The sequence below is a fragment of the Hyla sarda genome, chromosome 7 (genome assembly GCF_029499605.1).
Source record: "Hyla sarda isolate aHylSar1 chromosome 7, aHylSar1.hap1, whole genome shotgun sequence".
Taxonomy (NCBI): domain Eukaryota; kingdom Metazoa; phylum Chordata; class Amphibia; order Anura; family Hylidae; genus Hyla; species Hyla sarda.
In genome coordinates this window covers 103,018,759-103,046,638 of record NC_079195.1, presented here as the reverse complement: position 1 = coordinate 103,046,638, position 27,880 = coordinate 103,018,759, and the positions used below count along the sequence as shown (strand labels likewise).

The window sequence follows — 27,880 nt, the reverse complement described above, 5'->3', positions numbered from 1 at the left end:
TTCATTCTTCCAGTACTCATCAGCTGCTGTATGCTCCACATGAAGTTCTTTTCTTTTTACATTTCTTTTCTGTCTGACCACAGTGCTCTCTGCTGACACCTCTGTCCATTTCAGGAAATGTCCCTAGCAGGAGCAAATTCCCATAACAAACCTCTCCTGCTCTGGACAGTTATTGAAACGGACAGAGCTGTCAGCAGAGAGCACTACAGTCAGACAAAAAAAAAAAAAAAAGGACTTCCTCTGGAGCATACAGCAGTTCATAAGTACTGAAAGGATTAACTAGGGGAGGCTAAAGAGCCTGCAGCATACTCTTGATACATTCACTCAGTAACATAGTGTGCAGTAAGCTCCAATGCTCCTTATTGGTGGCTGCAGGCAGATTAAATATTTTGGTTTGAATTTATGTCTATATAGAGAATTCAGGGCTCTGTATAAAAATAAATAAATAAAACATTATATTTAAAGATAGGTTAAAACAGCTAGTAAAGTTTTTTTCTTTTCTTGGGGTGATATTACCTCATGAGACTGTTCTTACAATACAGTGTATGATCTGTGCAACAAGATTGAAAGAAATATTAGTGGAACTCTCCACAACCTCCAAAGAAGTGATACTTTAATCCAGAAAAAAAAAGGAAACAGCACCATAACTTACAATATATTCCACACCATCTCTCTGGGAGTTTACAGCAGCTATTCTTGTAATGTCTTTCTTCAGAATTTGGAAGCAGAAATGAACAGACTAATATTTATACAGGCGTCTATATGTGACATTAGTGATAAATGAGATGTGGATTTACTGCAGTCCCATAAAAAAAAAAAAGTCATCCTAAAATAAAAAAAAAAAGTGTACTCTCCGGCTTTATACCTCACACTCCCTGGAACCTGTTTTGGTAAAGGTGCAGGGCGCAGTGCTGCTTATGGATTCACATGTTTCTCTGTTAGGTGTAGGCTTATAGTCTACATAAAATTCCTGTGGTGTCAGGCTAATTTGTGTTAGAGATGATCTTTTTGTTTGGCTGTGATTTTTCATAAGAGTCGCCTGCTGCAGATGTCTTACACCTGCTGGAGACCTTCTCCATGACACATAGATTACTAAGGATATCACTAATACTGACAGGAACAGTGCAATAGTCCCGGCTATAATTTTATGTAAAGAAACACTATCCGTATCCCCACTGATATCATAGCCAGGTCCTGTCACTCCAACAGTTGGAGGCATTGAATGGTTACTTTCATGTTTAGTTCTTGCTATTTTGTGTTTCAGTGTTGTATTCCGCCCCGTGGTTTTCAGCTCCCTGCTTTCCGTGACATTTTTACTGCAAATATTGTAGCTTTTCACTGCCTGGATGACATTGACCCCCTGCAGATCCTTTGGGCTGGCACAAATAATGGTATTGTCTCGTAAGCCTTTAAAACTTTTTAGCCAGTTGACCAGGGAACAGATATTTCGGCTACATTCCCAGATGTTCCCTGCCAGGCCTACATCTGTCAGGGATCCCCAGCTGTCCAGGATTTCCTGGCCTATAAAGGTCAATTTATTGGAATCCAGATTAAGCCTCTGAAGGTTTGGGACACACTGAAATACACCTGGGCCGCTGAACGCCTCAATCTCATTGCCAGATAAGTCAAGTCGTTGTAATGAGGTCCAAGTCCAAGACATGGTTTGTCCTATGAGACTGATCCTGTTCCACTGTAGGTAAAGGTTCTGTAGACTAACCAACCTTGGAAAAAGAGCCAGGTTGAGTTTGGAGAAGTGGTTGTGCTCTAAATGCAGCTCCTTTAGTCTGATCATACCTGTGAAAACATTTCTGGCTAAACTCCGGATTCTGTTATAACCTAGATCCAGAAGTTCTAGATTTCTACAATCTTGAAATATTCGAACGGGAATGGTTCTTAATAAATTCGACCTCAGGTGTAAGCTCTGCAGTTTCCTCAAGCCTTTAAACTGGCCTGGTCCAAGTTTTTGTAGGGTATTGTAGGACAGATCTAGGTTTCTCAGGTTAGTGACAGGTCTGAAGGTGTTATTTAGGAGATGAGAAATCCTGTTAGAACTCAGAACAAGCTCCTTTAACCGGCGGATCCCATTGAATGCATTCTCATCAATGCTGCTAATATGGTTATGGTCCACGTACAGCCAAGTGAGCTGATTAAGACCTTTGAATTGATTATATTTCAGGACATACAGGCTGTTATAGCGAAGAGATAACCCAACACATCCAGGCGATATTGATGACGGGATTTCCTGCAGCTTCTGAGACTCGCAATAAAACATTTTTCCATCACACCTACATCCTGTAGGGCACCCACGTTCAGCAGAGGAGAGCATAGCCATGAAAACCAGCAGGGCTAGAAGCAGGAATACAGCTGATCCTCTTAATAACCGATAAGGGTTGAAACCTACAAGCAAAAGCCTGGAAGTGATTTTTCTGATTTACAATGTTTAGATTACAGGCATAGCATGTAAGAGCAGAACAGTTTTTTTTTTCTTTTTCTTACGTGATTTATGACAAAATATAATGCTCATTGGAGACATGGAGCAATGAAGGCATTCAATCATAAATAAAGCATGCATCTCCAAATATTTCATTCTACGTGCTATAGTTATTCAATACCATCAGGAGAGTAAGAATAATACTCAAGACCATCATGACATAAACAGACAACAATATCATCTGCAAGTCTGAGTGTCTATGTTTATAAATAACGATTTCAAAATATAACAAATTATAGATTAATATCTATAAATATTCCAATACAGTGAAAATGTGATCACTATCATAGAACGGAGAAAACATAAGAAGCAATATTCTAATCCTGTTGATATAGACTAATCCTGTTGATATGGACATATAGCTTATATATAGGAGTCTGTGGGTTCGTAGAAGTCTATGTGAGTGTTGTATATGTACATTTGCACATGTGCATACATGCAGGTGCCTGTGTGTGCGTGCAATGTGTGTCCCAGCAGTACACGTACCCATTCTTCATTCATGTGAGAGCTGTTCCTCAGGTGTAGTTATTGCCTATGGGGCCAGGGGCACTTAGCCTCTGCCAGCTGCATTGTGGTGGTGACTCAGGGCTGCTTCCAGACATCCACTGACTTTGCTCCCTGGGAGAGAAGAGCACTTTGCACCATCATTATGTGGTTTCTCCCTGATCTTCTCCAACACTTGTGTACAGCACCAGCACCAGATATTTTGGGGATAAGGGGTCAGTTCACCCTCTCTCTCTCCTCTGGATCATGATCTCCTGGCACAGACCTATTTTGCATCAAAACGCCATGAAGATTAAAGGATTCCCAATGCCAGTGAACTCTCTCTCTTTCTGAATAGGAAATAGATATAGTTTTGCATCCGATCAGGCTTCTATATTGTATCCCAGGAGCTCCCCAGCATGTCCAGCAGCAGCAGCAGTGCACACAGCATTGTTTGTCGGAGCAGCTCACAGGGTAAGAAGCATGTAGGATGTGAAAACTGCGCTCTCTGTAAGTATGAGCTGATTAGCCTATTACATTGAGATTGTGTTCTGCGTGCATTCTCCTCCATAGCACAGTGCCCCCTCCTGGATAATCTGAGCATTATTCCCTATCTCCATGCATGGCTGGGATGCTGCTTTGCTTCTTCGTGTGCTGCATATTATTATTGCCTGCCTTGGATTCAATTTAATGTATGTTAAGCAAAAGCAAACGACAAGGCGCCAGAGTTTCATGAATAAACTTTACCTTCCAGCCTAAATGAGGAAGCAGTGTTCATGTAAATGGGGAGCTTTTATTTTAGACACATGGCGAATTCCTAGTTATTTATGGTGATGATTTGCACTTCATGTTTTATGGACTAGGGCGGTGTTTTCCATGTTTTCCAACGCTTGTGTCTCCAGCTGTCGCAAAACTACAACTCCCAGCATGCCCAGACAGCCAAAGGCTGTACGGTTATGCCGGGAGTTGTAGTTTTGCAACATCTGGAGACACAAGAGAAGAATTATCAATATGTCTTTGTGTGCAGCCATTTCAATGTTTTTTTTTCCTGCTGTGTTTTTGGCTTCTGTGTGCCAAATTTTCAAAAAACAGTGCACAGACTTTGATAAATTTTGCACAAACGACAAATCCCCTCAGAACTTGGTGTAGGATGTCACTTTTTGAATGCAATTCTCGCCACTTTTGGCAAAGTTGTATATTTTAAAATTGCTTAGCATTTTAAAATAGAAATTATAGCTAAAAAATATCAGGAAGGCAATGCCAAATACCCCCCCCCCCCACACACACACACACACCTTTGAGAAAACACTGGATTAGATCATGCAGAGTGAAGGGATGCTGCATTAAAGGAGTACTGCAACCATTTAACACTTATCCCCTAGAATAGGGGGTAAGTGTCTCATCGTGGGGGGTCCAACCACTAGGACCAGCCCCCCCCGGCCTCCTGTACAGGGACTGGCATTGCTGTGGCTCTGTGCGGCTAATGCCCGTGTGGTCGACCTTGACAGACACACCCCCTCCATTCAGCTCTATGGGAGAGGCAGGGAAGCATGAACGCTGCATCTCCATTTATCCCATAGAGATATATGGAGTGGGTGTGCGGCCACAGCGTCATGCTGCGGCTGACACGCCTCTTGCATGGGAAGAGCCGCGACAAGGCGGAGCCCCGTACAGTAGATTGAAGTTGGGCCCCCGCGATTCTGCGGATAGGGGATAAGTGTTCTATGGCTGCAGTACACCTTTAAAGAAGTATTGTGGTACTAAACAATTTTTCCCCTATCCAAAGGAAAGGGATAAGTGTCTGATTGTGGGTGGAGGGATATCCGACCACTGGGACATCCTGCGATCTCCTGCCAGGTGCCCTACTCTCCCCATGACTCCTTGCATGGAGCGGAGATCATGGGGTCATAGCGATTGAACCCCCATGAGCAGACACTTATCCCTTATCCTTTGGATTATATTACTCCTTTAAAGGTTTACCGCAGCCATATAATTTATATTTATAGAGTAAAGGGCTGGTAACAGGTTACATGGCACTATGCGCAGAATTTGTTTGACCAAACGCCCCCCCCACTCCCCTGATGAACTTCCTTTCTGCCTGACCATAGTGCTCTCTGCTGACACCTCTGTCCATGTCAGGAACTTTCCAGAGCAGAAGAGGTTTTCTATGGGGATTTGCTCCTACTCTGGACAGTTCCTGACATGGACAGAGGTGTCAGCAGAGCGCACTTGTGAACAGACAGAAAGAAAGTTCAAAAAGAAAAGAACTTCCTCTGTAGTATACAGCAGCTGATAAGTACTGGAAGGATTACAATTTTTAAACAGAAGTAATTTACAAATATGTTTAACTTTCTGGCACCAGTTGATTAAATTTTTTTTTTCCAGTGGAGTACCCCTTTAACAGGTATGGGATCTACATAAATTTTGGGGTGGCAACTGGGGTCTGAAATTATTAAGGGGCTTGAGTCTGTATTTATTTTGGGGTCTGTTCTGGCTCTGAATGTATTGTCTGGCTTAATTTATTTTGAGATCTGCCCCATGCAGGCATCACTCATCATCACCGCCTGCGGGTTGACTTGTTGGGACTCTATGTCCTCCTGAGGACTCTGCAAATATGTCTTTACTCTCTGGCTGTACAGTAAAGGTTTTGATTGCTGCCTTGTATTGTATGTGCACATTTGCTATTATTCCACACCATCATGAACCTGAACAACCCTCAAGTCCAGACTTCAAAATTAATGCAGTCCCAGAATGATCCCAAAATTAATTATTAGTGTTGAGCGGCATAGGCCGCTAAATTTGCATATTCGTAATATTCGCGTTTTATTTACGCATATGCGAAAATTAGCATAAACCAAAATTAGCATAAGCTTTTTTACACCACACAAGCTGGAAGCAGAGAGGGGTGATCACTGTGAAAAAAAAAACAGAAAAAAAAACAATATTCATAATTACGAATATATAGTGCTATTTTCACGAATAAAATTCGCATTGCGAATATTCGCGAGCAACACTATTAATTATTCCCTTACCCCAAAATTAAATCACATCAGACTCCTAAATAACTTCAGATTCAGACGAGAAGCCAAAATAAATTTAGATTCTAGTATTACTTTTCCTTGCCAGGACCTTTTCACATCCAGTTGCTGCAGGTCCTTGTACTGAACAGCCCTTCAGTGATATTTAATGTTGAACATGTTTGGCCCTAATGTGGCAGCAACTTTTGCCCAATAAAACTGTGTACAATTATATATTTACTGTTGTGTCACTACATTCTAAGAGCCGTAACTTTTTTTTTTTTGGAGTTGACATTCTTATTAGTACTATTTTGGGGTGCATGTGTGTTTGTGTTCGCTTTTTGTTAAATTTTTTAGGAAACCAATAAACAATTATAGCATTATATCTTAAAGTGGTACTCTGCCCCTCGACATCTTATCCCCTATCCAAAGGATAGGGGATAAGATGTCTGATCGTGGGGGTCCCGTCGCTGGGGACCTCTGCGATCTCTCCTGCAGCACCTCTGTTTCCCAGCTGCACAGTGCGAGGATTGCTATGTGGCTGATGACGGGCGATACAGGGGACAGAGTGATCATGACATCACAGCTCTGCCCCCTTGTGATGTGATGCCTTGCCCCCTCAATGCAAGTCTATGGGAAGGGGCGTGACCCCCGGGATCAGACATCCAAAGGATAGGGGATAAAATGTCTAGGGGCGGAGTACCCCTTTAAGTTTTTTTTTTTGTGTGGAATTCAATACACTTGCTAAATAATGTTCTAGTTTTATAGTTCAATTTGTTAGTCAATATTAATTATAATATGCCTCCTTTTTTCTTATTGTTTTTGTTTAAATAACAAATATTTTTTTTTCTTTTCTTTATTTCTTAACATTTTATTAAACTTTCTTAACCCATCTAAGGAACTGCGATTATCTTATTACTTATTACAAACCAGCAACACGAGTAAAAGGGCGCTGGACACACAGTATAAGGAAAGGATCCAGTTTATCCAGCCATGATGCAACGCATTTCACAGTAAGACTGCTTCATCAGGCATACCCAGGTGAGTACTACCATGTAATATATAGGAGGTTATTATTACTGGTATAATACACTGCAATACTTCTGTATCAGTTTGGCAAAGATAGGATAGTAGGCCCCCAGCTGTTATGACTTCCTTTTGGCAACACACAATTGCTTTAAGAGAGAGGAAATGAGGCACAGATGGAGCCCCTGCTCCCTGCCCAGCTGCTTAAATGCCATGGTCACTATTTAAAGCAGTATCAAAGGATATAAGTGGATGAGATGGATATCACTGCACATCTGATCAGCAGTGTCATTTATATACAGCACATGTTGCTAAGGGCTTTATCTTCCTCCTTTGTGGGGCCTGGGTGCTGGACTTGATCATGTATCTGCAATGTTACAAAAGGTACTGTACTCTCCTAGTTCCAGTTAGATGTTAGACGTATGGATAGGCTGGACACAGCACAACAACACAGAGGAGGAGGCTGTTATACAGAGTGAATCCAGCTTCTTCATGTGGGTGACAAGTATCAAAATGGAATGAAGTCACTAAACTGCAGTTCACTTAACTCTGCCCTAACCACAGTGCAGATACTAAAGGTCCCCTATTGACTATTAAATTCCATACTGGGATTTGCAAACCCTGGTATAGTTTCAGATTGGCATCAGTGTGCAACAACAGAGACGTCAGACAAATGAAGTAGAAACAGAGATGTGAGAAAATGAAGTCAGTAATCCAGAGTAGAGGACAATAGAAACTGCGGAATAATGCCAGAGATGAAACAAAAAAAAAAGGTCAAGAATAAACCAAGATTAAAGTAGATATCCAACATAAGGGGACTTTAGTACTTACCTGCCAGACAGTAATGGACATGCTTACCAAGGATTCGTGCTTGTGTTCATAGTAACCGGCTGTGTCTTGAGTCCCCCACAACGCTGCTGCTTCGTTTGTGTGAACTGGCTATTTTCTGTTTCTGTGGCCTCCCTCCAAATACAATATCCAGGATCCCTTGTTTCTACGTGTGAGGTAACTTATCTCCCGCCCACACATCAGCCACCCCACCCATTGCAGCACAGGTAGACTTCCATGCATACTGTGCTTGAAACTACAATTCCCTGTGTAAGGTATGTCAAAAATAGGCACCCCCTAAAAATAAACTAATGCATATTTATTACATGTCCAGCTTTCTAGTATAGCTATCATAATAGGATAGTTAAATCCATTACAATTCTACTAAATTGCCAGTAGATGGCAGCAGAGTGTTTGAAGCCTGAATGACATAGTACTGCAAATAGCAGGGGGGAACTGAAATAATGAACCTTTAGTTCCTGGCCGGACAAAATATGCTGTTACTATCCTGTCCATCAAACTGAAAGGCTATGATTTGTTATTGCAATAAAGATCCTTCTGGTTTCACCCAGCCTGCTCCCTTTGCACGTTGGAATTATTGACCATACTTTCAGCATATGTGCAACAAAATTGTTGGCCCGTATTGGGAGCGGGTGGAGAAGACGTGGTCCTGGAATTAAGGAGAATGGTTACGCAAAATTCATAGGAGACTAAGATCTTAACCCTTGCAGCACGACAAGCGAACGCAGATAGATTTAGAGAGGCTGCTGGATGACATCAGTGGACACCTGATCCACTTGTCAGCGGGTGATCTCATTGAGATTTGCCAATTCATCAAAACCCCCGATGCCAGCATGGTGAAAGAAAAAAGCTGGCGCAATTTTATGCAGATCATTAATGAGGTGATAGATGAACTGGTCGAAGCTGAAAGTGAGGAGACGGTGGTACCCTATCTCCAAGCTACAAAAAAATTCAAGAGGAGGGACAATGCGGAGGTCCCAAGCTTCAGGGAGAAAGACCCCCAACAAGAACTGCAATAGGCCAACTTGAAACAACAGTATCACACTATGCAGGAGAAATTCCAGGAAATGGCCAGAATAATTGAGGAACAGATTAAAGAACGGAATACCAAAAGTAAAGACTCGAGTGACAGTCAGCCAAAACCAGAGCCAGCTCTGCTTACTCAGAGACTACACCATGGTAGCTTGCCAGAGGTGACAATCAGAATAGACTTCAAGCTCACAGGCCAGATTGGAGAGAAAGAACAGAAGGATAAGCTCTCCTACACCAATCTGATGCACCAAATCAACCTGGGACTACAGAAAGGGTATCCTAAGAATTAAATCATCGAATCAGTGGTCAAAGCTATTCGCCCTGGTCTAAGCTTCAGAGGTATGTTGGAGATGAAAAATGGACTGACTCTAGTGCAACTTAGACGAATCTTAACCCCTTAAGGCCATGTGCCACCGTTTTAAAGTCCTTAAGGACTGAGGGCGTATGGGAACACCTGTGGGAATTTCAGTCCCCGCCGCTAGCCGGTCGGGGATCGGACTGGGATGCCTGCTGAAATCATTCAGCAGGCATCCTGGCACATCGCCCAGGGGGGTCCTGAGACCCCCCCATGTCTCAATTCCAGGTCATATAGGTCTCCGGTGACCCAGTGACCCATAAAATAAGGGGGATAGGGGGTGTCCAAGACAACCCCGGTCCCCCTGAAGGGTCCACCCTTACTATCCCTGCTATTGGTCGGTCAGAAGCAGATTGGGGATGGGGGGGGTTGAAGTAGTCCAGGCAGAATGGGTGAACCGAGGGTGACCGGCACCGGAGGTCCACTTACCATCGGCGGCGGCAACCGGCGATTGGCGGCAGCAGCAGGAGGGCATGACGTGCGGCTGGCTCCCTGGTGAGGCGTGCTGCAGACTACGAAAGTCGATGAGTGGTCTCTAAACTGTAGCCCTCCAGATGTTGCAAAACTACAACTCCCAGCATGCCCAGACAGCTGTTTGCTGTTTGGGCATGCTGGGATTTGTAGTTTTGCAACACGGGCAGGTTTACAGTGAGTTTCCTGCTTCAAGTTTGAGCTGTGACACATTTCCTAGTGGGAAACTCACCGTAACCCCCGCCAGTGTGAATGTACCATAAAAACACTACACTTCACTATACTAACACATAATAAAGGGTAAAACACAACATATGCACCCCCTTACATGGCCCCCCCCAATAAAAATGAAAAATGTATCGTACGGCAGTGTTTCCAAAACAGAGCCTCCAGCTGTTGCAAAACAACGACTCCCAGCATTTCCGGACAAACACTGACTGTCCAGGCATGCTGGGAGTTTAGCAACAACTGGAGGCACCCTGTTTGGGACTCACTGGCGTAGAAAACCCCAATATCCACCACTATGCAACCGCTAATTAAGTCCTCAAATGTGCATGGCGCTCTCTCACTTCAGAGCCCTGTCGTATTTCAAGGAAACAGTTTAGGGCCACATATGGGGTATTTCCGTACTCAGGAGCAATTGAGTTACAAATTTCCAACAAAATTTCTCCTAAGTATGGAAATACCCCATATGTGGGTGTAAAATGCTCTGCGGACGCACAACAAGGCTCAGGAGTGAGCGTGCACCATGTATATTTGAGGCCTAAATTGGTGATTTGCACAGGGGTGGCTGATTTTACAGCGGTTCTGAATAAAAGGGAAAAATAAATACCCATGTGTGACCCCATTTTTTAAACTATACCCCTCACGTAACGTAAAAAGGGGTATAGTGAGCCTTAACACACCACAGGTGTTTGAAGAATTTTCATTAAAGTTGGATAGGAAAATGAAAAAAAAATGTTTTTAACTAAAATGCTGGTGTTACCATAAATTTTTTATTTTCACAAGGGAAAATAGGGAAAAAAAAGCCCCACAAAATTTATAACCCCATTTCTTCTGAGTAAGAACATACCCCATATGTGGATGTAAAGTGCTCTGTGGGCGAACTACAATGCTCAGAACAGAAGGAGCGCCATTGGGCTTTTAGAGAGAGTGTTTACAAAGCCCCCATAGTGCCAGAACAATGGACCCCCCCCCCCCACATGTGACCCCATTTTGGAAACTACGCCCCTCACAGAATTTAAAAAGGGGTGCAGTGAGCATTTACGCCCCACAGGTGTCTGACAGATGTTTGGAACAGTGGTCTGTGAAAATGAAAAATGTAAATTTTTATTTTCTCAGCCCACTGTTCCAAATATCTGTCAAACGCCAGTGGGGTGTAAATGCTCATGGCCCCCGACATCCATTCCAAACAAATTCTTTCTCCGAAAGCCCAATGGCACTCCTTCTCTTCTGAGCATTGTAGTGCGGCAGCAGAGCACTTGACGTACACACATGGGGTATTTCCATACTCAGAAGAAATGGAGTTACAAATTTTGGGGGGCATTTTCTCCTATTACCCCTTGTAAAAATATAAAACCTGCATTTTAGTGACATTTTTTTTTCATTTACACATTCGAATTTAATGTAAAGTCGTCAAACACCTGTGGGGTGTTAAGGCTCAGTGTACCCCTTGTTACATTCCTCGAGGGGTGTAGTTTCCAAAATAGTGTTCCATGTGGGTTTTTTTCTGTTCTGGCACCATAGGGGCTTCCTAAATGCAACATGCCCCCCAAAAACCATTTCAGCAAAATTTGCTTTCCAAAAGCCAAAATGTAACTCTTCTGAGCATTGCAGTGCGCCAGCAGAGCACTTGATGTCCACACATGGGGTATTTCCATAGTCAGAAGAAATGGGGTTACAAATTTTCGGGGGCATTTTCTCCTATTACCCAATGTAAAAATGTGAAATTTGGGGGGGGGGGGGGGGGATGCATTTTAGTGAAAAAAAATGTTTTCATTTACACATCTGACTTTAACGAAAAGTTGTCAAACACCTGTGGGGTGTTAAGGCTCACTGTACCCCTTGTTACTTTCCTTGAGAGGTGTAATTTCCAAAATGATGCACCATGTGGGGCTTTTATTGCTGTTCTGACACCATAGGAGCTTCCTAAATGTGACACGCCCCCCCAAAACCATTTCAGCAAAATTCAGTCTCCAAAATCCCATTTTCGCTCCTTCCTTTCTGAGCCCTTTAGTGCACCCACGGAGCACTTTACATCCATGTATGAGGTATTTCCTTACTTGAGAGAAATGGGGTTACAAATTTTGTGGGTATTTCTCTCCTTTTACCCCTTGTAAAAATTTAAAAAATGGCGCTGCAAAAACATGTGAATTTTCTCCTTCACTTTGCTACTATTCCTGTGAAACACCTAAAGGGTTAACAAACTCTCAGAATGTCATTTTGAATACTTTGAGGGGTGCAGTTTTTATAATGGGGTAATTTATGGTGTATTTCTAACATGAAAGCCCCTCAAATCCACTTCAAATCTGAACTGGTCCCTGAAAAATTCAGATTTAGAAATGTTTGTGAAAAATTAGAAAATTGTTGCTGAATTTTGAAGCCCTCTAATGTCTTCCAAAAGTAAAAACATGTCAACTTTATGATGCCCACATAAAGTAGACATATTGTATATATGAATCAATATATCATTTATTTGGAATATCCATTTGCCTTACAAGCAGAGAGTTTCAAAGTTAGAAAAATGCTAAATTTTCAATGTTCATGACATTTTGGGATTTTTCACCAAGAAAGGATGCAAGTAACAAAGAAAATATACCACTTTGTTAAAGTAGAATATGTCATGAAAAAACTGTCTCGGATTCAGAATAATCAGTAAAAGCATCCTAGAGTTACTAATGCATAAAGTGACAGTTGTCAGAATTGCAAAAAAGGGCTCAGTCCTTAAGGTATAAAAGGGCTCAATCCTTAAGGGTTTAAAAAGTCAATACAAGGAGGAGAACACCTCCGAACTGTACCAAAAACTCCTAAACATTTCCCAGAAGAGCAATGAAACTCCACAGTTTCCTGTTCAGAGCGATTGAGTTGAAAGATCCGTTGCTATTTGTCTCCCAAGGGGAAGGCTCAGATGAACATTTCGGGACTAAGCTGTTACTGAAAAAATTCCTAAGATCATTGGACTATCATTGACCACATCAAATTCCAATTGAAGCAGTATTTAGACAACCCTTCCATTCCAGATGAGGTGCTTACAGAGAAAACGAATAAAGACGCTAATATGGAGATGGAAAGGGAACAGAAGCAAAAGAAATCTCAGCACAGCAGTTCAACAAAAGGGAAAGAATGTCAGTTTAACACCTTACAATGTCCTCAAGAACCAAGGGTCCTGGCAACGACTGCCGACACAACCCCTTGATCCCCACCACAGGCAAGTAGCCCAACAATGCAACAGCTGTCTAAGAGCAACTCTGAACTGGAAAAGCTGATACTACAGATGCAAAAAGAGAGGATAGAGATGAAGACACTTCTCAACGATTTGAGATCTTGACGAGACTGTGAATTCCGAGGGTCCCAGGTAACAGTGGGTACAAGCAATGGATGTTGTCAATCCTGTATAAGGACCAGTCAGAAAAGTTCCTGTGATCATTGCTTCAACTGTGGATCTGGACATAAAGCAAGGTATTGCCAAACACCCAGACCAAATCAGTTAAACGGGAAAGGGTTGCTGTCAAGGGATCAACAGTAACCTGTCCTAGGACCAACTCTGTGTCCCGAAGAGAAACTCTTGTCAACAGCAAATCAGCAAGTTCCAAAAATACCGTCAGTGCCACAGCTGGCAGGGTGAACCCACACCCCTTTCAAGAAGTGCTCAACTGTAATAACCAAAGATCTCTCCAGATGGAGGAGCAAGTACTAACTCATGTGGACGATGTTGCCATGAGACAAAATAGCAAGTTACTGAGTCTTGTTGGGAAAATGTGTTTTGTGGACTGTGAAATAGATAATACTCCTGTCCAAGCCTTATTGGATACGGGCTCTCAAGTGAGCATCATCAATGAAAGTTGAAGACAGCGGTTTCTGCCATATACAGTGCTCAGATCTTTTGAAGGATTGCTGGGGCCAGGAACCCTCATTGGGAAGGCAGCCAATGCAACTGAAATTCCATTTTGGATTGAGGTATTTTGAGGGATTGAGGGATTTTTTCAACTAACAGCAGGAAGTAACACCAAACAGCTGGTAGTGCCACTTGTGGTATCGGCAGATGAGAAAGTCGGAGAGAAACCAATCATCGGGTATAATGTCATAAAATAACTCTTCATGGAGACAGCTGTCAAGGAAAGGAGAACCATTACATGGTTCGTGGACTTACTAGGAGCCTTCTTGGGATTGCCATCCCCCAAAGCAGAAGTCCTGGTGAGTCAACTACAAGCCAGCCTGAGAGAAACTGGTGGTTCTGCACTAAAGACTGGTACCAAGAGCTAAAGAATTCCAGAAAACACTGTGACGTGTATCAAATGTAGGGCTCATGCCAAATCGACCTTGCAAGATCAGACGGTCTTGTTTACCCCTGATGAGGCTCATTATATGCCAGGAGGACGGGGAGACGTTAGTGTCACTAAAAAGGGGACAGTTTTCCAAACTATCCATCCCGGTTTGGAACACCACCAAGCAAGACGTGATATTACCAAGTCAGGCCAGGATTTGTTGCCTCAAAAGAAGACATACCCAGCTCCAGTGAAGCCAAAAGAATCAGTGAGTGTGGCTACTTACTCGGTGACTCATGGTATACAGTCACCCACAGCAGAGCCGGAGAGTCGAACAGACAATGTAAACACCAGTCAGTCCCCAGCAAGCTACGCTCATCGAGAACACTGGGATCCACCAGTACCTATAGAACACCAACCGGAGGAAGACCAACAGATAGTCAAGACAATGCTAAAGGCAATGATACATGTCCCCCATGGTGAATTAACCATCACTCTGCAGGAGCAAAGTGTGGAGAAGTACAGACTGTCAGTATTATTGATCTGATCTACGGTGGGACCTACCAAATAATGCCAGTCTTATCTGATCTCGGTAGGACCTACCAAATATGTCAGTATTATTGATAACACAAGGTGACCCATGTGCGGACCTCCTTAAATTTGTGGGAGGAGATTATGCACAGTGAGACCACTATTTATATGTAAGTCATCCCTGTGGGAAACTCCCTGAATATAGGATTAGTTCCCCCCACAAGATGACTCCCATATGAATGTTGTGTCTATCCCGCTATGGTGGGCGGTCATTATCTCATTCTGACATTATGACCTACAGTCACCAGGAATTTAATATATGTGAACCATGCAATTCATGGGTCTGGGCCTGATTATTTACCCAGAACATTTAAAAGCTCATTGATTTACACTATGGCGGTATGTTTTGCAATATCATGAAATAACACACAGGTATTATTAACTTGGTTATGAGTAATAAACAAAATGAGTATATAAAGACAAAGGTTATACATATCTGTATCTTAAATCAATATGACACATATAGAACATTATTTAAGGGTTATTTAATATATAAGTGCAATGATTACATATATGAAGCGTGTAAAATAAGAAATGTATAGAACATATATAGAAGCATGCTAAGCTTATGCAGATATATAGAGGCTACAGAATCACAATAGCTACAAGTAACTGTGTTGTACACACATCAGTCACCACACTGTCAGCAAATCAAATCTATGACATCACAGAATTCACAGAGAATATAATACCAAGATGAATACAGAATGAACATCCCCCCCCCCACCCATGTCTAACGGTACTAAATTTGACAGGAGCTTCTATGAGGAATATAAATGAGGCTATATATTTATTTATTCGTGCATAGAAGAAATAAAGAAAAGAAGGGGCACTCACATAAGTGTTTCTTCCATTGGGACTTTATTCAGTGCATAACACTCGCTGGGATGCCAGGTAGAGATGTCATTCAGCTGAGACGCCGGAACAGCGCATGCCAGGAGACATGATGGTAATAGCTATTTTGCACCGCTCCCAGCGCTTCTCCAGACCACACCTCCTTGGTGACTAAGACCAGATAAAATACCTGCTGACCAGGTACGTCACAAAGGTATTCATTATACAAATGGTGCAAAAGCAAACATAATAGGCACAACCTGGTAAAACAGCACACATAAGCATATTTCATATACAATACATGGAGAACATTAGTACAGTGTATACCCTACACAAACGCACTCATGTCTAAACGGTCATTCCGACCGAAACTACCTTGCGCTCTTGTCTTTATAATCCACTTGCCTTCTCATTGCAATAATACTTTTTTTCTATCTATACCTCTATGTGGGTGATCAGCCTTGTAGTACTATTTTCCATTTTCTACTTAATTTACGTGTTCTCTGAAACGCACATTGTTTCTGTTTTAAACTTGCTTTGTACTAGCACGTCTTTAATATTTTTGCATTTTTTAAAAGTCATCATGGGGTTACGAACAGTGTATTCTCTTAAGTTTTGTATCGTTTTGTATTAGGAACAAGCTCTTTTTTATTGATTCCTTTATACTTTCTGCCATTGGACTATATTTAAAGGAAAAGCAAAAACGGGAAAACATTTTTTGCATGGCACTATCTTTTTGCATGGCACTAGATATATTTAGACCTCTCACCTGCTTATTAGTTTTTTCTTCTTTTTGGTTCCTCACAGCAGATCACTACGGCTAGGTTTCTCTGCTTTTTTAATAGCTTTTTCTAACACCTTTAAGGGTGTTTTCTAACACCTTAATTCTGTAAAAACAGAAAAGGGTTCTCCAAGGCTGATCACCCACATAAAAGAAGAGCACAATGGGAATGTTAAGGCTATGTCCTTTCTAGGACTAGAAAAAATAGGGTCCAGAAGAGGTATAGATAGAAAAAAGCATTATTGCAACGAGAAGGCAAGTCGATTATGAAGACAAGAGCACAAGATAGTTTCAATCTGAATGACCGTTTAGACATGAGTGCGTTTGTGTAGGGTATACACTGTACTAACGTTCTCCATGTATTGTATAAGAAATATGCTTATGTGTGCTGTTTTACCAGGTTGTGCCTGCTATGTTTGCTTTTGCACCATTTGTATAATAATTACCTCACTTCGTGACATACCTGGTCAGCAGGTATTTTACCTGGCCTGCATCACCAAGGAGGTGTGGTCTGGAGAAGCGTCTCATGGCTTACCATCATGGCTCCTGGCATGCGCTGTTCCGGCGTCTCAGCTGAATAACATCCCTACCTGGCACTCCACCGAGTGTTATGCACTGAATAAAGTCCCAATGGAAGGAACACTTATGTGAGTGAGTGCCCCCGTCTTTTCTTTATTTCTTCTGTGTATGAACTTGCAATTATCACATGGGAAAAGCACCACTAGTTTTCCTCTGGGGAGAGTTACCTGATGTCCACCATATAGAAGGACATGGATGTTGCCATTCAGGCTAGCCTGCCAGTGTGGGCATCTATACCTTCCATGTGTTGTTATACAGGGTTGCTTCTTTTCAGTCAGAGCACGGCAGAGCGAATGGTGCAGTGAACTACAATAAAAGGAGCAGCAGCAACAAGCCAGCAATGGAGTTGGACAACTAGGTCAGTAATATGGTGGAAGAGGTAGAGAGCGCTTTCACAGCAGGATGCCAGAACGCAGACCAGTTTTTTGCAGCATGCAATGTAAAAGACGCATATCAAGTGATGAGCGCAAAAAAATCTGGAGTTTAAAGTACAGAACCTTGCCGAAAAGGAAACCAGACTCTTCTGGACTCTGAAATCCTTCAAATCTTATGCACATTGTGGTCGTGTTCCGTGAGGACTAAGAAATTATGAGGAACCATCACAGTATACAGATGACCCTGAGTTTATCGCAGACTGGTCTAAAATTAATCTGGACTACTCCTTAACCCCTTAAGGACTCAGCCCATTTTGGCCTTAAGGACTCAGACAATTAAATTTTTACGTTTTCATTTTTTCCTCCTCGCCTTCTAAAAATCATAACTCTTTTATATTTTCATCCACAGACTAGTATGTGGGCTTGTTTTTTGCGCGACCAGTTGTCCTTTGTAATGACATAACTCATTATATCATCAAATGTATGGCGCAACCAAAAAACACTATTTTTGTGTGGAAATTAAAAAGAAAAACGCAATTTTGCTAATTTTGGAAGGTTTCGTTTTCACGCCGTACAATTTACTGTAAAAATGACGTGTGTTCTTTATTCTGAGGGTCAATACGATTAAAATGATACCCATTATTACATACTTTTATATTATTGTTGCGCTTAAAAAAAATCACAAACTTTTTAACCAAATTAGTACGTCTATAATCCCTTTATTTTGATGACCTCTAACTTTTTTATTTTTCCGTATAAGCGGCGGTATGAGGGCTCATTTTTTGCGCCATGATCTTTACTTTTTTTTGATACCACATTTGCATATAAAAAACTTTTAATACATTTTTATACATTTTTTTTAATAAAAAGTATTAAAAAAGTAGCAATTTTGGACTTTTTCTTTTTTTTACGTTCACGCCGTTCCCCGTACGGGATCATTAACATTTTATTTTAATAGTTCGGACATTTACGCACGCGGCGATACCAAATATGTCTATTAAATTTATTTTTTACGCTTTTTGGGGGTAAAATAGGAAAAAACTGACGTTTTACTTTTTTATTGGGGGAGGGGATTTTTCACTTTTTTTTTACTTTTACATTTTTTTACATTTTTTTTTATATGGAAAAATGAAAAAGTTTAGGTTGTCAAAATAGGGCGATTTTAGATTACTGATTTTGTACAAAAAGTTTTAGATTTTTTTTTAAGCGGTACAAAAATATAAAAGTATCTAGCCATGGTATCATTTTAATCGTATTGACCCACAGAATAAAGAACACATGTCATTTTTTACCATAAGTGTACGGTGAGAAAACAAAACCCTCCAAAATTGTGGTTTTCATTTAAATTTCCTCCCAAAATTTTTTTTGGGGATTCGCCTTACATTTTATGGTAAAATGAGAGGTTTCATTACAAATTACAATTGGTCATGCAAGAAACAAGCCCTTATATGGGTCTGTAGATGGAAATATAAAGGAGTTATGGATTTTAGAAGGCGAGGAGGAAAAAACGAAAACGCAAAAATAAAATTGGCCTGGTCCTTAAGGGGTTAATGATATCCCTTTTTGTTGAAATGTGCCATCTGAAAAGAAATTGCACTGATCCCGAAAATTTGAAAAAAGTAAACAGCGATCTTTTTATAAGGTTTAAAAATAGGGGGTTCACACAAGAAACCTTGATGACGGCATCCAGAAAGGTGGAGAAAATAGACAGAACAGAACTCATGTCATATTCTAGGAGACATAGAAATAATATACAAATGCAAACTAACAGAATAGCAAAGAATAACAGCAATAGAAAAATCTATAGAAAACTCTTTTTCACTACCCCGTACAGTACACAATTAAACTAAATCAAACAAATTATAAAAAAAAAAATACACCCCAGTATTGGAAACGGATCCTATACTGAAGGAAATAGTAACAGAAGGTATAGTGACCATATCCAAACGGGGTCCATCCATAGGATCCATAGTATCCCCCAGTCTCTTTTAAAGTAAAAAGAATGTGAATAATGATAAAAGCCGCACCTGGCTGGATAACCCAGGTAACTTGAAATGTGGACACACTAGATGCCTCACGTGTAACTATATGGATGTTTCAAAAGAAGTCAGGTCATGCTGCACAGGTAACTCACACAATATACGAGATTATATTAATTGCAACACTAGATTCGTAGTGTATGTGGCCACCTGTGTTGATATAAAGATGGAAACAATGAAGCAAAAAAATGTAACATTAACCCAGCATTCGATTAGTTTTGATTTGATATTTGTTATCGTAGTAGGATTTACTTGTTTTTGCACGCTTATACTTGGCTTTTTGTTTGCAACAGCTGGAGGCACCCCTGGTTGTGTTTTTTTTTTCTTTAATATATATGATAACGTTTCTTTCACAGAGGAGTGGAACCCTGAGGTTGCCCCCCACAAGCCTGCAACGGACACATCCATCCTAGGTTTTATACATCTGTCTCATGTGTATGTGCTTTTCAATCAATTATGTTATGGGTCATGTGATAATTTTTTTGAGTATTTTAAAGGGGTTATCAAGGAAAAAAAATTTTTTTTATATATCAACTGGCTCCAGAAAGTTAAACAGATTTGTAAATGACTTCTATTAAAAAATCTTAATCCTTTCAGTACTTATGAGCTTCTGAAGTTAAAGTTGTTCTTTTCTGTCTAAGTGCTCCCTGATGCCACGTGTCTCGGGAACCGCCCAGTTTAGAAGAGGTTTGCTATGGGGATTTGCTTCTAAACTGGGCGCTTCCCGAGACACGTGTCATCAGAGAGCACTTAGACAGAAAAGAACAACCTTGACTTCAGAAGCTCACAAGTACTGAAAGGATTAAGATTTTTTAAAACAAGTAATTTACAAATCTGTTTAACTTTCTGGAGCCAGTTGATATATATAAAAAAAGTTTTTTCCTGGAATACCCCTTTAACATGTATGGTCTGTAACATTTGTTAGTCTACGATTAAGCACCTAGGTGAGAAACGCGTCAGACGTTATTTCTGTTTTGATCCCTGTCCAAAGATTTTCAATTAAGCAAGCAATGAATTTTACCTGCATATCCCGAGTGCTGGACAACCTTCTTTCATCTAATAATTGTCCATATACAAAGCATATTCGGACAAATATGAAGCAATGTCCATAAACAGAACAAGTTCAGCCGGGTGCAGGGAGGGAAGGCAGCTACCAGCTGATAGCCGGAGCGTATCAGAAGAACAGCGCTGTTTCGCGCCAGTGACGCATCATCCAGTTCCGCGCTGTCATCCTTCTGATACACTTCGGCTACCGGCTGGAAGCTGCCTTCCCTCCCTGCACCTGGGTGAACTTGTTCTATTTATGGACATTGCTTCATATTTGTCCGAATATGCTTTGTATATGGACAATGCTTCAATAAAGTCCGAATTTATTACGTCTTGCATGGTGAGTGCAGACATGCTTTTTTCCTCTTTTGGAAACTCTTGCTGTAATCAATTTGACAGACTTGGTCCTGGACGATAATACGATCTCTGTCCTAAAAAAGGGCTAAACTTCTGTATACCAGAAGACTTTAATGAAGTTTCTTTTCAAAGCCCTTCGAAAATTAAGTTTGTGTACATTTTTCCACAATAAATCTAGCCTCCATATAAGAACTGAAGGAGAGATCCCGGTTAATATTGGACCATTAGGTTTTTCTGTAATGAATGAAGCCTCACAATCTGAATTAGATTGCCTCGAAGACATGGTGGACTTGTTAGTGGGAAATTATCCTACATATGCCTCAAATACTTTGTGTGTCCATGAATTTACAGGGGTGTAAAATCTACTTTTCGTCACCCAAAAAGGATTATTACATGGCTGAAGCATATCGGCAGCTAGGAGACACCAGTGCTTATCAGAAATTAAAATGTAATCCCCTACCCAAATTAACAGCTAAATTACAAACCCTGTTAAGACACAACGTTGAAAATGGCATCTTATCAAAAAGAATCACAGAAAATATTTTCCCCCTAGTCCGCGAGAAGCACACTGGTATTTTTTACCAAAGATTCATAAAACATAGGTGGCCTCACCTGGGAGACCTTTTGCCTCCAGAGTGGGGACACTAGTGGAGCCACTATCAAAATGTATTGATTGGCTTTTGCACTCCCTGCTTGAAGGGATACATTCATTCATTCGTTAGTTAAGGACATGGACAAGTTTCTCCTGATACTAGAAGGATTGAACTGGCCGAAAGATTGTATTGTCGTGTCCATAGACATAGAAAGCCTCTATACGAGTGTCTCGCAAGCTGGGAGTGTGGAGGTAATCAGGGACTTCTTGCATAAGTCATATAAGAGTGAAGGGTTTATTAGTTTTATCTGAAATTCTTTGGAGTAAATTTTGACAGGTAATTGCTTCAAGTTTGGGAACTGTTACGCCTAGCGCTCCGGGTCCCCGCTCCTCCCCGGAGCGCTCACGGCGTCTTTCTCCCTGCAGCTCCCCGGTCAGTCCCGCTGACCGGGAGCGCTGCTCTGTCATGGCCGTTGGGGATGCGATTCGCACAGCGGGACGCGCCCGCTCGCGAATCGCATCCCAGGTCACTTACCCGTTCCCGTCCCCTGCTGTCATGTGCTGGCGCGCGCGGCTCCGCTCTCTAGGGCGCGCGCGCGCCAGCTCCCTGAGACTTAAAGGGCCAGTGCACCAATGATTGGTGCCTGGCCCAATTAGCTTAATTGGCTTCCACCTGGTCCCTGACTATATCTATCCTCCTCCCATGCACTTCCTTGCCGGATCTTGTTGCCCTTGTGCCTAGTGAAAGCGTTTTGTGTGTTTAAAGCCTGTGTACCAGAACTTCTGCTATCTCCCCTGACTACGAACCTTGCCGCCTGCCCCCGACCTTCTGCTACATCCGACTTTGCTTCTGCCTACTCCCTTGTACCTCGCCTATCTTCAGCAGCCAGAGAGGTGAGCCGTTGCTAGTGGATACGACCTGGTCACTACCGCCGCAGCAAGACCATCCCGCTTTGCGGCGGGCTCTGGTGAAAACCAGTAGTGTCTTAGAACCGGTCCACTAGCACGGTCCTCGCTATCCCTCTCTGGCACAGAGGATCCACCTCCTGCCAGCCGGCATCGTGACAGGAACGATTGGTTTGTTCAAACAGACGGGGTGGTAATGGGCACACCGGTGGCGTGCACCCTTGCCAACTTATATGCTGCCACACTTGAAAAAAGGTTTATATTTATCCATGAAAACACATTTTTTTTAAGCATATTGACTGCGATCGTCAATTTGTAGAAGATATCTTCTTTATAGTGTGGACAGACATGGAAAAAGCCTTCATTGAATTTGTGTCCCATTTGAACTTTGCTAATAATATCAACCTGAAATTCACTTGGAAAGTAGGCCAAAAAAGCTTGAAGTTTTTGGACGTCGTGGTGTTACTTGATGGGGAGACGCTTGTGAGTCAGGGCTTCTGAAAGTCCACAGCCTGTAGTGCACTGTTGCACTTTACAAGTTATCACCCTGAGCATATTAAAACCACTGTCCTCTAGGGGCAGTTCTTGAGGTTAAAAAGAATCAATAGTAGGGAAAGGGATTATCATCTACAAGCAGAAGCATTGAAGCAATGTTTATTAGCAAGAGGCTATCCCTTAAAAGTGTTAGAAGAGGCAATGAAAAAAGAGAAACCTAGCCTAGTGATCTGTTGCGAGGAACCACACAGAAGAAAAAAACGAATAAGCAGATGAGAGATTGAAATATATCTAGTGCCATGCAAAAAGATAGTGCTGCGCAAAAATATAGTTCCCATTTTGCTTTTCATTTAGATATAGCCCAATGGCAGAAAGTATAAAATGAATCAATACAAAAGAGCTTGTTCCTAATACAAAACGATAATGGCTGATAGTAACCCCATAATAACTTTTAAAAATGCAAAAATATTAAAGATGTGCTAGTACAAAACAAGTTTGAAACAGATAATCGTAAAGAAATGTGATCAAATTAACCTTTGAGCCCAGGTAATCACAGGTGTGGAACCTGCAACTGGTGCCCTTATATCTGTACAGATAAAAGGGTTAAACTTGGGGGGGGTGAGACAGTATTCTTTAGAGATAGCATGTGTTGCAGGAGAAAACATGTGGTCTATGCTATAATCTGTGAGTGTAAACGATTTTATGTAGGATGTACTACTAGAGCTATGAATGTGCATTTCAGAGATCACATAAATTCTGTAAAAAATGCGGAAAGTTTACATTGTCAGAGGGGTACATGTGCATCAGTGAGACAGGCAGCACCAGCATATCGAAATCCTTCCGGCTGTCGATTACGGGAGCAGTGAGTTATTATACTTGGATCTCAGTTGGAAACAAAGTGGTCTGGGAAACAGAGTGGTCTGTAGGACAGATGGATATGTGGAATAGTGTGGTCTGGAGGACAGAGTGGTCTGGGGGACAGAGGGTTACGGGGGTCACAGTGCTTTGGAGGGCAAAAGGAGTTTGGGAGAGTGGTCTGGGGGACAGACGAGACTGGGAGACAGAGGGGTCTGGAAGACAAAGGGGTTTTGGGAAAAGGGGTCTGGAGGGGACAGATGGGTCTAGGGAACAGAGAGGTCTGAGGGCAGAGGGGTCTGAATGGGGGCAGAGTTGTCTGGAATAAACAGAGGGGTCTTAATGTGGAACAGAAGGGTGTGAATGGGGGATAGATGGGTCTGAATGGGAAACAGAAGGGTCTGGAGGAGACAGAAGGATCTGGAGGGTATAGAGGAGTTTGGAGGACAGAGGGTTCTTAATGGAAAACAGAGTAGTCTGGAGGGGAAAGATGGGGTCTGAAAGGCTCCCAACTCTGCGCAGACTTCAAAACAGCATAGAAAATTTTAGCTGTAAGGCCTGTAGAGTTATGAATGCACCTCTACATTATAATAGATGATCAGAGCAAAATATTTTTAGCGGAAAACTACTCATCTTTTTATGGAGACACAGTCAATATGCACATGGTGTCCAAAGGTAAATAAACACAAGACACAACTCAAATTTTGTAAAATTTCATACATTTCTGCATGCCCCAATGCCCAAATTTTTTAAAATACCAAAATTCGAACAAACCCTATTGAAGGAGGTTAACATCTTCACCTAATGTTATGGCTAGCAGGGATCTTCCTGCTATTTCGTCTTCATCTGTCTATTACTATGTTCTGAGCCATTGCAATCCAACTGCCTCACTGCTGATGGATCAGCTTACCATGGTGCTCAGATCAGGCCTTGTGGGTGAATTTAAAAAAAAAAAGCATAACAAAATGCAATTTTGCTACTTTTGGGGGTTTTAACATATTGCACTTTACATAAAATTGCCATGTTCGTTCTGTGGATCAGTACAATTACCAAATTTATTTAGCTTTTTCTTTTTCTTTTACTGTTTTAAAAATGCTTACAATTGACACCTGACCCCTATGCCTTTTTATTTTTCAGTTCATGTGGCTATGTGGCGCTCATTCTTTGTGATCACTTTTAATTCATTTTGTTTTACTGGGATGTGATGTGACCAAAAATCAGCAATTGTGGACATTTTTGTGCATTTACACTGTTGACCATGCAGGATAAGCATTGTGATAACATAATAGTTTGGACAATTTCACATGCGTTGATGCCAAATGTGTTTTTTTTTTCTTTTTAATTTTCATATTTTAACCCCTTAAGGACTCAGGGTTTTTCCGTTTTTGCACTTTCGTTTTTTCCTCCTTACCTTTTAAAAATCATAACCCTTTCAATTTTCCACCTAAAAATCCATATTATGGCTTATTTTTTGCATCGCCAATTCTAATTTGCAGTGACATTAGTCATTTTACCCAAAAATGCACGGTGAAACGGAAAAAAAAATCATTGTGCGACAAAATCGAAAAAAAAAACGCCATTTTGTAACTTTTGGGGGCTTTCGTTTCTACGCAGTGCATATTTCGGTAAAATTTACCCCTTATCATTGTTCTGTAGGTCCATACGGTTAAAATGATACCCTACTTATATAGGTTAGATTTTGTCGCACTTCTGGAAAAAATCATAACTACATGCAGGAAAATTTATACGTTTAAAAATGTCATCTTCTGACCCCTATAACGTTTTTATTTTTCCACGTATGGATGGTATGAGGACTCATTTTTTGCACCGTGATCTGAAGTTTTTATCGGTATGATTTTTGTTTTGATCTGACTTTTTGATCACTTTTTATTCATTTTTAATGGTATAAAAAGTGACCAAAATACGCTTTTTTGGACTTTGGAATTTTTTTGCGCGTACGCCATTGACCGTACGGCTTAATTAATTATTTATTTTTATAGTTCGGACATTTACGCACGCGGCGATACCACATATGTTTATTTTTTATTTTTTTTACACAGTTTTATTTTTTTTATGGGAAAAGGGGGGTGATTCAAACTTTTATTAGGGAAGGGGTTAAATGACCTTTATTAACACTTTTTTTTAACATTTTTTTTGCAGTGTTATAGGTCCCATAGGGACCTATAACACTGCACACACTGATCTCCTATGCTGATCACTGGCGTGCATTAACACGCCTGTGATCAGCATTATCGGCGCTTGACTGCTCCTGCCTGGATCTCAGGCACGGAGCAGTCATTCGTCGATCGGACACCAGGGAGGCAGGTAAGAGCCCTCCCGGTGTCCGATCAGCTGTTCGGGACGCCGCGATTTCACCGCGGCGGTCCCGAACAGCCCGACTGAGCAGCCGGGTCACTTTCACTTTCACTTTAGAAGCGGCGGTCAGCTTTGACCGCCGCTTCTAAAGGGTTAATACCGCACATCGCCGCGATCGGCGATGTGTGGTATTAGCCGCGGGTCCCGGCTGTTGATTAGCGCCGGGACCGACGCGATATGATGTGGGATCGCGGCGCGATCCCGCTTCATATCGCGGGAGCCGGCGCAGGACGTAAATTTACGTCCTGCGTCATTAAGGGGTTAAAAGTTTTGCACTTTTTTTTTGTCCCTGGGTACTATAATCTTACTGTTTAAGTTTTTCCTTTAAAGACAATTTTTTTTATTTTTATTTTATTTTATTAGGGTACAGTAAGGGGCAGTAGTGTCTGGTGTTAAATGTTCAGGTATAGATTTAGAGAATTTTTTTTAGAAAAAGCTAGCTAGGGTTAGTTTTTGTAGTTTGTTTCTGTTCATCGGCTTAAATTCCTGACTGCCGTCATTATCATTCATTTGTGCCATCATCTCTTTCCATTATCATTCCGATTCTGTCATCTATTGATGTGTCCCTGTTCTTGTTATTTTCTACCTGCTTGCATTGATACTTGCTTTCATATATTTGTTCTTGTGACGGTCTTGTTATTAGACAATTCAAGGGGTATCTGAGAATAGGGAGCTTTTATTAGGACCAAGGAAAATCTCCCATTTTGTTTGCTCTATATCAATGATGAACACTTTGGCAATGACAATATTGTCAGCTTGGGTGATCCATGCAATGGATCCCTAGTGATTTCTAGCTGATACATTAATTTTGACTTTCCGTGTTTCTACATTGATTTTTACAGTCACTTTATTTATCCAACAGTGACTTTTTATTCATTATAGACAAAGCATCAGTCTTTTTTATATATTCTAGTACTCAATACAGTAAATTATAGTATTGTGGTAGGCATTAATACTGATATTTTAGTGTTTTCTGTTTTCTTTCCAATAGACCTGATGAAAGTGTTTATTTGTTCTGTGTACTTACTTTTCTTATTGTCATAAGACACACACACAAGTATATAGCTATTTTGGATTTAATCGCTAAAAAGAGCTGGAAAAACGTATAGTCCGTCATATACAGTAGTAACCTCTGTTCTATTTGGCCAGTTTACGCTGCGTTCACATCATGATTTATGCGACCATGGCACAGATATGATTTCTGATTTGGCCGGAAAATTGTGATCTGCCGCATTTTACAGTACACATTTAAAGTTTGATATGTTTGAAAATGACCCAATCATAGTCATAGCTGACTAAGATGGGGTTCATGCGGGCCATAGGAGTGAATAGCGTCAGTGCCTGTCTGTGCACAGATAAGATTACAGCTGATCCTGTGGTGGCTAACTGGGGTGATGTGTCTGGAAAAAGGTTTGTGACACTAGGGTAGGGTTAACCACCATGCTCAAAGAGTTATAGCTTCCTGGACCAAGCGCTGGGGTGATAACAACCATAGATGCCGGGTTACATAAACTACTACATTTTTCAGGTACATAGGAATAGTTCAACAGTTAGTGCAAAGTTCACTGGAGTTTGCTTCAGGGCCCTTTGAGACTTGTAGTCATCACTGACTGACTAGCTGCTTGCTTTCTGTCTTAGGTTTAGACGGATTTGAATTTGATTGTATAGCTTGTATAAGACTTAGGAGCTAATAAACAATGTCTCTGCTCTCCACATAGGAATCCAGAATCAGGGCTTACCGCCAGACTGGACCTATTGGGACTGGAGTTGCCCGAGACTTTCTATCTACTGCTATCCTTTTCGGAACTTGACTTGCTTGAACGTGAATTGGACAGGACAATGTCTG

The 27,880-nt window shown here is 41.4% G+C and overlaps 1 protein-coding gene and 1 long non-coding RNA gene across 2 annotated transcripts; one reads left to right on the top strand and one right to left on the bottom strand.

Moving 5' to 3' along the window:
• Window positions 1-204: 204 nt before the first annotated feature.
• Window positions 205-3,467, bottom strand: LRRTM3 (leucine rich repeat transmembrane neuronal 3). Its single transcript, XM_056530246.1, has 2 exons — window positions 2,978-3,467; window positions 205-2,397 (listed from the first exon to the last, which is right to left on the bottom strand). Exons 1-2 carry the CDS (start codon window positions 2,979-2,981, stop codon window positions 860-862), a joined length of 1,542 nt encoding a protein of 513 aa, XP_056386221.1. The 5' UTR covers window positions 2,982-3,467; the 3' UTR covers window positions 205-859.
• On the top strand, window positions 3,379-27,880 carry LOC130282225 (uncharacterized). The gene is made up of 3 exons (XR_008846289.1): window positions 3,379-3,484; window positions 6,890-7,032; window positions 27,753-27,880. It is a non-coding gene; the product is annotated as an uncharacterized LOC130282225 (long non-coding RNA).